The 12,221-nt window shown below is 34.8% G+C and overlaps 1 protein-coding gene across 2 annotated transcripts in view; it reads left to right on the forward strand.

The window, feature by feature from the left end:
* Positions 1-12,221, forward strand: part of LOC144451865 (protein RCC2-like) — a 32,829-nt gene that overhangs the window by 1,420 nt on the left and 19,188 nt on the right. For both annotated transcript variants that reach the window (XM_078142777.1, XM_078142778.1), the window contains exon 2: positions 11,972-12,065. In XM_078142777.1, coding sequence (XP_077998903.1) covers positions 11,972-12,065 — 94 coding nt within the window. The remainder of the gene's footprint in view (positions 1-11,971; positions 12,066-12,221) is intronic.

Below are 12,221 nucleotides of genomic sequence, written 5' to 3' on the forward strand. Positions count from 1 at the left end.
CATTTAAACTATTTAAATCTCAGACAGTAATGTGTACTGTTATACCATGCACAAACCAAGTTATTTTCTCTGAACAGAAAATACGGATTTTATATACCCTGGTATAGTCATTCTATGTCATGACATAGTTACTGTCAATATATCTTGTTACTATGGTTTCACTGAACTAAAAATCTCTGACACAAATATAGAATATTGCAACAATATCATGTATACATATTTTTATTGTAGCTACCCATACATTTAACCATACATTGGTGTAATTTTATTTTAAAACTTTTAAAAAAATACCAATAATTAGACACTGTAGATGTCAATTAGAGGTCTATTTTATCTATAAGTAGTATAGTAATAAGGTGAAATTATGATTCATTGGGGAGTGCTGATTTTTGGCTGCGGACCCAAAAATTAATTTGGTTGAATTTATTGTTAGAGTACCATATTATGTCTACAGCTACATTTTGCACACAAATACATTTATACACAGATGGTTCATTAAAGTTCCATGTATGATATTATGAATACATGTATGTCATTTCATGTACATGTAAGACAGAGTTTCAAAAATGTTTCAGTTGCAGCTAGTGCAGATATTGCCTTCAGTTAGCTTCATTGTACATTCCTATAATACCCTAGTACAATGTAATATTCTCCACCACCTCAATAGATAGATATGTAGGTTATCATATCTCCTGCCTCTGACTATGATCAGTTACCATGGAGATGTCTTTGTCCAGTTCTGTTTCCATAGTGACAAGTTTACTACATGGAGCATGGCAGTACATTTTTATACCTCTTGCTATAAAGACACATATTATAGTACCAATATTCAGCAGTATTTTAGAGATATGAAATATATCCACAACTGATAAAGATTAAGTTTGTGTCGCCATGGCAACTTGACATTTTCCTCCACAAATAATAAATGTAGATATAAATCGATATCACTACACAAATCTATGCAGGTGATGTCTTACAACTCATAAATAATGCAAGATAACAAAATGTTTGTTTCCGAGAACATGACTTCAGAAAATAGGGTAGGTAGGTCGTATATTTCTTTCTTTAAATAAATTTAAAAATATTATTTTTACCCCAAGATAAGATACTCTTCCATCACAATATTTCTGTTAGAGTTTGATGCGGTGTATATCTAAGTTTTATAATTGTCATAAATGTAAAGATAGTGTCACCCATAACCCTTCCTCTGCAATATCTGCCCAAACACAGCAAAAAAAACACCAACCACTTAGGCCGAGAAAAAAAGTTGTGTGGTTCTGATTACCCAACCCCTCGCCTAGTTTTTCATTGGCAACCCTAAACTTTTTTTTTTACATATTCGAGAAGAAAATAATAAAATAATGAAAATTGTGAAGTCTCGCCAGAAATAGTGGACGCAGAAACTGATATCAACTTAAAAAAAGACAATATAAAATGCTCATCCAATCTGTAATGGCTGTACATCTGATGAGAAGAAACCAATAACACAGAGACCATATGGAAAAATATGGAAAACATAACTACCTGAACTAGACTCTTATACATGAAAAAAAAATAATAATAAAATAAAATAAATCTACCTACCCCACCTATTCTAAAATTGAGTGTAATCAAAATCACACAATTTTTTTTATTAGGCCAAGTTGTGATTGCAAACAAAAGTGAAATAACCAGGTTTAATTAAACCATGTGATTCTGTAACATCTGACCAGTATGGTGTCCTGTTACCAATGGATATACACTCACTTATACCAAATTGTAACAGGTTTCTATAGTTCTTTTGTTATGAGTATTTAAGAAAGGGCAGGGTGTGAAAGAACTACTTGTGTTGTTACCATGTTAGTGTGACAAAGTTGAAGACATTCTAAAAGGAATGAGGTCACATATATATAAATAGCACCTCTCGTATTTGTGGTGTCAGTTGCTACGATTGACCCACAAAATTTCATAACATGGATAGCCATTGGACAAAACATATGTACAAGTTAGTGTTTGATTGGTCAGTTTTGATTTGTTTCAATAAAAATGTCCAATCAGATCAACTGTACATGTATATAATGAACTATATTTCTTGTGACCAGAGGGACCCTAGAATCTAACTAAAACAAATTAAAAGTGCACCCTCTATGTCCAGTTAGAACACTGCTGGTTAGATAATCACCACAATTGTGTGCAAGGTGAAAATTATCTGTTGTCGCTGAAATTTGAGAACTTTGAGAAATAAAATAGTTCATAGTACATGTATACTTCTGATGGTAATTGTCATTTTGAAGAGTTGATCGTACAATGTCACACAAGCTCAACAAACAAACATTCATTTAGTCAAAAAAAACCTCCCTCCCCCTAACTACAAGTTCACAAGACACAGTATGACATCTGATCAAATATTTATATATGATGTAAACTATGATGAAAACTGTAGCAGTCACACACCACTATGATCAGTGTAATGTAAAAACATGACTGTAAACACATTAAAATACTACTAGAAACCAAGCTCTATATCTGATATTAGAAGTAAATTTTTATCAACTTATCAACATCTCATTTGTAAATACAAAACCTGTTATCATTGAAGAAGTGCAAGTTTTCCTTCGAAATGTGATTAGAAGTATGAAAATGAAGTTCAGCAATTGTATTGACACCAGACATCTTCTTCCTAAAAAAAAAACGAAGTTCGCTTATTGAGCTTTTGTGACATTGTGCGATCATCCCATCTAGATTTTAAAAAGTATGATTAAATTGAAACATCAACATGTACATATGGCCACTTTAAAATGACCAACAGACCCACCCTAACAAGAAGTAAGTTAGTACACAACAGTTGTGTATCTGTAGTATGTACATTTTTTGTTAAATTTAAAAAAAAAAGGAAAAAAAGAAGTAAGATAGTAAGTCAAAAGTATTGCAATAAAAATACTCACCCTTATTTATATTCAGGTTATCAACATTTTGTTTCCTTTTAATCTTATCAGGACATGTTTGATATTATGACAGAAAAAACTACTATAGTACTAAAAATGTCAAGAGGTCAACATGACCTACTCTTAGTACTTTGATAGTCTAGTCCCTGTACGGAATCATTATGATTTACACCTACACTCACAGTATAGTCAAAGTCATTACTCTAGAAATCCTGAGATGCATGAGATGCAATTCGAAATTCATCCACAGCCACCCACACAGTCATGTCTTTGTTAATTAATCACAAAATTCTAACCAATAACACAGTCCCTCATAAAGTTAGTGTTTATTGCCAGTACAGTTATGTAATGTCCAAATATGGTATATTTGTCAGCTCAGGATGCTACTTATACAGTGTTTATGTCACTATAACAGTTGGGGTTCACTGATTGGATAAACAACTTTTGTGCTGATCGAGGGACTTTGACCAGACTTGATTTAGAAACCATGTTGGCATCTGGACTACTTTACTCTGCTACTCTGAAGATTTTATTGCTTTCGTGTAGGATCATGATGTGATGTTATCTTTTTCTGGTTCACCTGTCACTGAAAATGATATGCTAGACATGTGTAATCATGTGTAAGAAAATCGCACAAATGCTGTTAGTACAAACAAGAATATGTTACTAAATATAGTTTCTAAAAAAAAAACACCTCAATTTTTAGTCGCAATGTTGATGACATTTTCATTTTCTGGCTTGCCTGTCGCAAAAAATAACAGCATAGACGTGTGTACGTACTCATGTAAGAGGATCGGACAAACACAGAATTGTATATATATATAAATGTAGTATAGTAATAAGTTGAAATCGTGATTGCATTGGGGTGCTAATTTTTGGGTGCAGACCCAAAAATCAATTTGATTTGATATATTACACTGTACTATGTTTACAGCTACACAAATACATTTACCCACAGGTGATTTAATTCTGTGTAAGGTGTACATTGTTATGATTAAGTCGTTATTTCTAACAAAACAGTTTCAAAAATTGTTCCATTTGTAGGTAGTACAACTGTACTGAGATGAAACCATGTCAATTTTTGCCGTTTTCCTATTCTCTGTTGTAGCAATTCTAAATTCTTTATGACCTGAATCACAGTTTCTTTTCCTTGGACAGTGTGTTCTCATACATTTACTCAGGGGAAAGAGAGAAGGGAAAATCTTGCAAGTTTTCCAAACATTTTTGCATTCTTTTTGGTCGAAACATGGGAAACCATTTGGAATTGGAAATTTCAAATTTGTCTTCTGTACCCCTTAAATAATATGCAATATTTCTTAATTTTGAAAATAATATGCAATTCCTTAATCAGGTGTGAAGTCTTCAAATAAGCTGTTACATTTAAAGGCCAAGGTTTCAATCCCAGGTTCTCACATTAATGTTATCTGATAATCAGCCATAAGGAGTACATAGGATTATTCTTTTGTTCTGAGCCAAATTTTTCTATAGCTTTGTCAGACAACTGTTTTTCACACCTAATGTTTTTAATCCTTTTTCAAAGTGCGGGTCTCTACATGTAAGAAATTTAGCAGTATTGGAATTATTCACCCTTCAAAATGCGAACAGATGACATATTTTGAAGTATGTGTATTTAGGTCAGCGTACACACGCACATCAGTAAAGTGAAATCTCTTGAATTATTTACACGAAACTAATAAATATCGACCAATTTGGACTACTTAGCCTTTTAAAATAGTAACCTACTTTGTCGCAATCTCAAATTACAACTTGTACACAAATTTTTTGACATTTTTAGTAAAATCTGGTAAAAAATATATAGATCGACAAAGGGTATGCAAATGAGGATGTTGATATCATTTCTAGGGTCGCATATTGATTAAATGCATGTGAATTCACTTGCATGTCAATATCAAATGTGTAGCCTCAGGGAATATTAAACATACATGTAGAGTCTTTGTCCTGTTTATATGTCGCTAAAAGTGTTCTCATGTTTCCAGACGACTGTAACCTAGATAATCTAATAATTCTCATTCATGATGGAGGAGACCATTTTTCTTGAAAAAAAGTGTTTCTTCATGACTGGAAATTTACAAATTTTTGTTGTGAAAAAAGAAGCCGTCACCAAAAACTGTTCTGAATTAGTTGAAATCAGAAAATCCAGTCATATCAAATTTTGTAATATGGAAAGTGAAGTCTTGAAACTTTGTATTTACTCAAAAATAGTTCGAATTTGTTTCAAAACTTTGACACAATTTTTCTTCTGTTTCTTGGCCAAAATTTTGGAATCTAAGCACAAAAGACTTTTAGTCATAGTGGTACAGAAATTTTTTTTTTGTTGGTCGGCATATGACATAAAATACTGGCCGTTACTTTACTATGTACACTATTATTACATGCACCAGTGATTTCATGTGATTTCACTGGTGCACACACATCATGCCAGCGATATTTGCACTGCAGTGCAATACCGAAAATGTTATTGCATACCTGCATGCAAATGATATTCAAATGAGGGGACAGACTATCCTACGCACAAAATTGTGATTGCAGAGTAAACATTTTAGGGAAATCTGCCGTAATTTTGTTAAGGTACACTGTACGTGTGTTGGAAAATTTGTAGCATTACTTTTAATCATTGTCAGTTTTGAAATCAACTCAAAATTGATGATCTTTGATTTTAATGAAAAATTTTTTTTTTAAATAGTTGACGGGAAATCATTTTGTACAAGTGCATGTAAAAGCTCCAGCCCCTATCCCCACAACACAACACAACACAACACAACACAACACAACACAACACAATGCAACACAACACAACACAATGCAACACAACACAACACAATGCAACACAACGCATTAACCTGCCAAGGTTTTAATCTGTCTTGAGTTCAAAAGTTATATACATCTGTTGTGTTCAGAGTTCCTTCTTAAATTTTAACCTCAGGGTGTTTCAATCATGTCACCACATGCAGAGAGTCTACATGTATACATAAACCATAGAAATACTTTACTTCATTGATAAACAAAAACAGACAACATTGTGTTTTGCTTTGATAGGTTTGTGGTTCAGTTGACCTGGTGCCAGTGACTGGGGGAGGGGGGTATACAGGTATTTGTGGTTCAGTTGAACTGATGCCAGTGACGGGGGGGGGGGGGGGGGGGGGGGGGGGGGGGTATATATGGGTATGTGCCACCCAAATGCATCGGTTTACCATAAAAACTCCTTTAAAATGGGTTAACTTTTCGTCTGAAAATTCCCTAATCACGGAGTCAATAACATAGGAAACATCTTTACATGCTTTACAATAGAAATACAATATCACAGCATCAGACTAAAGGTAATTGACCAGATAATTTTCCCCCAAAATCATGGGTCTAACCGCTCTGCTTGTGGATTATAAATGGGTAGATGTTTTGAACTTGGGCTGCTCACCTCTGTGTGAAAATTTGGGGAGTACTGTCGCCCAGGTTTAAGTTTTGTAGCAAAGCGTGTCATTGCCTGTGTACATGTACAAAGTACATACTCCTCAGATATGCACCTCAGACAACCAACACAAGACTGTATTGTATATATGTACCATTGAACTTGTTGAAAACAATCATAAGTGTTTGTTCAGTGTGAGTAAAGTAAATTTTGACAGACAGACCAGGATTAGTCAGACAATTGACTATGTAAACTAGATATATGTTTGTACGGTCATAACAAAATAGCGCCCAGAGGTCTTTGACCCTAAGTGTTATTTTAATGTAACAAGAATGCAGGGAACATAGACTACTAAACAGTGTATTAGTGTAGACTACCAAATTAGCAATAGTCCAGGACACATAGGCTACTAAACATTGTATCTAGACTACCAACTTAGCAGTAGTCCAGGACACATAGACTACTAAACATTGTATCTAGACTACCAAATTAGCAGTAGTCCAGGACACATAGACTACTAAACAATGTATCTAGACTACCAAATTAGCAGTAGTCCAGGACACATAGACTACTAAACAATGTATCTAGACTACCAAATTAGCAGTAGTCCAGGACACATAGACTACTAAACATTGTATCTAGACTACCAAATTAGCAGTAGTCCAGGACACATAGACTACTAAACATTGTATCTAGACTACCAAATTAGCAATAGCCCAGGACACATAGACTACTAAACAATGTATCTAGACTACCAAATTAGCAGTAGCCCAGGACACATAGATTACTAAGGTGAAGGTGGGAGAAAGGGGTGTTGTCTTTAGCTACATAATGAAGTTTTCAATTCAGAAATTAAACACACTGTGATAATTCTTCCAAACATTACAGTATTCAGTGAAATACAATTTATAAAAACAACGTAAGAAGGGGAGGATGGGGAGGTGGTGTTTCTACGGTTTGGGACCCTGCAAACTCAGAGAGTTACATAAAGTTTGTATATACATTTGTACTGTACATGTGGTAACAAATGTAGAGATTTCCTTACTTACATGTAGATATGACCTCTCTACGTTATTTTGATTGTGAACCCTGATAGAACTACTTAGATGATGTACAGTTTTTTGTACATGTACCCTTGAAACTGTGGTAGGGTTTATTCATCCACCACCCTGTACAAAAACACTGAAATTCTCAGCACAATTTTGCATTGTACAGAAACGCTTAATGATACGAATATTAATGAAGTATTAATATGTAGCTTAGAAAGTTCAAATTTGAATGTAGAAAAATGCGAATATTTATTTCATATTGGACAAATAGTTTAGTGCTTATCCATGGCTTTGACTATCATGATGATGTCGCAGATTCGAAACCACAGATAGCCGCTAGAAACCACAGATAGCCAATAGACTATTTAACATATGGAAATCGAATCAATTTTAATTCCATTAAAAAAAAGTAGTATTTCTGAGCAAATCATCCCAATGCTTTGATAAATCCATTCGTTGGAAATACGTTAATTTGGTAAAGAAAATTATATTTTTGGGAAAAATGTCTGACATTCAATTCGAAATGAAAAGATTATCATTTGGACATATTGCTAAACTGTTCCGACTTTGTCGAGCTGATACCGTTATTGAAAACCCTGGATTAGGTCATGATAGCCAATCAACTCTAATAATACATGCAATTATCCGACCAATGCCGTGCCTTGTTTAGAAATACAATATATTGTATTGCCTTGGGGTAAACACACAGATGTGTGCAGTGTTATACTTTAGATCTGGTTAGATCAATTATGTTTTGTTTATTAGCATATGGTGAACGCTGTCTATTGTCAAAGCAGTGCTTTGTAGGAAATGTGATATATTTGAAAGGCTCAGTGGACAATTAGGATTAATATCTAAGCATGAAAATAATATTCTGGTAGAGTTTAGAAAAAGGTTGATCCAGAATGAAAGAATAATCCCTGCATATTGAATATTCATGAGTTGCCTTGCCTTTTGCCGGGTAGATTTACATAATTGCCACACATGACTGGATCATCAGTTGTTCTTTCCTGGGGAATATACAATGTTCAACCATTCCATACTTATGAGGTTAGCCTCATGAGACAACATGCCACCGCTAATAACGGCTACCACGAAACAATAGACGGCCAATAACTTTCATTTCGTTTTTCTCAGCAGTCACGCATAAATTAAGTGATGTAAAATCATAAAGTGATTCTCTACAACTCAAAGTTTACAAAATGCCTTTATTTCCTGGAGTAGTATTCCCTTTTAATTTATTAAGGCTAAGTTAAATGAGGTAAATTGGTGATCATTTTGTCAAATGTGATGAGGCAAGTAACTATGACTGAGTGCGTACATAGGCAATTCATCATGCAATACAAGAAGCAACTTGTGACGAATTATAGAAAATTCGGCATGTCAGATTCCATTTGACGCACATGGTGACATCGCAAGGTTCTACGATTATGTGTGTACGCAAAGCATTTAGTTGTACATATACATGTATGTGACGAATTGTTTAGTGCCATGTTTCAATCTCAGCTTACACTGTTTTTTACATTGTACATGAACTTGGCCTGAAGAGGGTTAAATATATATTTATATAAGGGTTATATCATGTATATTTACATAAATTATGCAGTCACCAATTAGGCACTGTCATGTTCTATTAATGTACCGTGTTTTCAGTGCACATCATTACTGAGAAAAATGAATACCACTCATTATATTAGTGGTTCATTCAATCATTGTGTCGCCTGACTTCAACTGAAGATTTCAAATTTATTTGACAACCGTGTACATTATATTCGTATATGTACTGGTACATACAAGTAGTGAAAGTATTAGAGATAAAAGCCATAAGTAATGACTCCATACAATGCACTAAAGCTACATCATTGTGTATGTATCTTGTGTTGACAAGCACAAGTGTAGCTCTTAAGGCCAAAAAAAAGACTTGTTTCTTGTCAGGACATTTTATCTAAAATGGTACGACAATGTGAATTTTTTTTTTAAATTCTCAACAAACATGTTACTCAGTCTACTATTTATGGTATTTAGTATTCGTTTTATTTAGTACTTTAGAGCAACTGTGTATATGTGGGGCAGATGTAATTTGCTTGTTCATGATCGCCTCTGGAGTTGTCTTCAGTGAAGTAATTCGAGGTCATTTGTGTCCATAAATTGTACAGTAATAAGTTGAAATTGTGATTGCAACGGTGGCCCTGATTTTGTGGTGTGGACCCAAAAATCAATTTGATTGGATTTACTGTGCCAGTGTACCATGCTGTGTGTACAGGTACACGGATACATTTACCCACAGATGATATATTGTTAAGGGTGTACAATATCATGAGTTACATTGTATATCTAACAAAACAGTTTCAAAAAATGATCCAGTTGCAACTACATGTATATGTATATGTAGTGGAGCTTGAATAGTTAATGTATTTACTAGTCTGTCTGTCTGCAGTGTATTTGCTGAGGGCTGTCAACTATTAAGTAGGTGAGACTCCTTAGTTCAACAGGTGTTTTTAACCTACAGGGTTTCTCATCAAAATCATGGTACTAAGTACATGTACCCCAAGGTATCGGTGCAAGGGTTGATGTATTTCTCCCTTCTGTTACAGTACTTCCGAAGCTTCCCACATCTTAGCAACAACACTGGTCTGTACTCATATGTCTCAATAATATCAAATAAAGCTACATTGTATGTTGTACTTTACATAGTGTGCAAAGAAAAGACTCTCTCTTGGTATACTTGTATTTAGATATTATTCCTCCATTCAGCCAAGGAAATTATGGGTGACCTAAGGGGCCTTGTCAGGCCATGTTGAAGATGAGTAGTGACAGAACCCCTTAAGTTGCATGTATTTTCTTGCTGGTGGAAGGAAATATTGGGGAATAGTATAATTATGCCAAACAAATTTCATGATGAGTGTTGTCCTGGTGTGTGTTATCCTGACGGAGAGTGACAGGAGTATAAATTATGTGTTTTTGTTTGAATGTGTCAAGATTGGCTCCACTAATCTGTTAGTTACAATTTCCAGTCATATACATGTACTTCATGTGTACCAGCGTGTTTTACTGATATGATATCTGGTTCTCTTTCACTGAACTGTTTTCGTTCTAACATCGATCGCTGTTCTTGTCTTGAGATCACACCTTGTCCATCACGTACATGTAGAGGGCGGTATCTATCAATATGAAAAAAAAGTTGAGTCCTTGTAGACAGACATTATTACTACAATTCTGAGCAACTCAGAATTGTATATTTTCGGGAGATACAAAAACTCTAACTTTTCGCTGACATCTCGCGTCAGCCTCATCAGCAGTGGATTGTGAAGAACTGACATTATATGTACGTGACTGAAGAAGGATGTGATCCTGATGATGCTGACAAGATGTTGTAAATATTTATTTTGGAGCATGAAAAAATTGGCTGAATAACAATTTAGGAAGTGTCAGGCACACTTTAATTTGGCAGACAATACAAGGGCAATGTGGAAACTCCTTGTAAATAACTTACTAACTTTAACTGTATCTGGTCTGAGCCCACTGTATTCAGTTCAACTGTTGGTGACACCCCAGTGTGTCCTCTTAGGATAAACAACTTTTATCGTTGCCAGTCAAAATGATAAAAACTGGCTTTCTTGTGAGTCACCACATAGTAAGAGATAGGGACACAAAATTTTAGTGCGTCACTAGAAATTGTGTGTGTCAGTGGCGTGTCAAATTGGCTTAGAGGGCACACTGGTCACCACATAGTAAGAGATAGGGACACAAAATTTTAGTGCGTCACTAGAAATTGTGTGTGTCAGTGGTGTGTCAAATTGGCTTAGAGGAGAAAGTGGTGACACCTTTCACAACAGAGGATATGACAACTCATAAAATTTGTTAGCACACCTTATTTCTTTTGAAAATAGACTAAAATAAATCCAGTACTGAAAAACATACGACTACAGCACATTACATTTGTATATCATCAAATGTTTTATTCGATCAGTATAAATTATTATTAGCAATAGAAAGCCGATACGAGTCTGTGAATATTTTCACAGAATTTTTGCCATTACGATTATTAAAATTATTTAAAATACTTTCATGTCGGTAAATCTTCCATCCTTTACATCATCACATAATCAGTGGTAGCCTGATTGGACTACCAGCTGTAAATTATGGTAGTCCCATGACAAGAATTGATAGTCTGTGGACTTGGGACTACTGTTAATTTCAAGCCCTGCAGAGAGGGAACCCTAGTAAAATACTTGGGTGACTCAGGTAGATGTTACCTACATGTAGTCTACCACTGATACCCCTAACACTTTATGTTGGTGTCCGGCTTTCAGGTCAATGTATCGTGAGTGCTATCTTTTTGTTAGGCAAGTGTCAAAAAAGCACAAAATTAGTAGCAAATCTTTAAAGGCCCATTATTCAGTCCCAGGTTCTTGCATCTTCTCACTGGAGCTATAATGATTGCCATTCAGATACAACCATTCTGTAGCTTTGCCATACAACTGTTCACGTTTTAATCGTAATCTAGCATGAGCCTTTAAAGAGTTTGTTAATCCAACTTGGGCCTATAAAATGTTTTGTTTTGTATTTTGCAGAGGTTGGAAGGTTCGAAAACCAGTGGTGAAGTTTTATTCTGTGGTGGCACTAACTGGGATTTGATCGGAAGAGCATCATTACCAAAAGCTGCTGGTAGGTGAAAATCACTTATTCACACAGCATTAACCTGCGGGTCATATAAAGATAAGTGTCATACATGTCTGTCATTGTAGCCCAGAAATTTCACTTTCTGGCTTGACATGTCATTTATCACCAGAACAGTCTGTTGAGCAGGTATGTTGAGTCAGA

The sequence above is a fragment of the Glandiceps talaboti genome, chromosome 21 (genome assembly GCF_964340395.1).
Source record: "Glandiceps talaboti chromosome 21, keGlaTala1.1, whole genome shotgun sequence".
Classification (NCBI taxonomy): domain Eukaryota; kingdom Metazoa; phylum Hemichordata; class Enteropneusta; family Spengelidae; genus Glandiceps; species Glandiceps talaboti.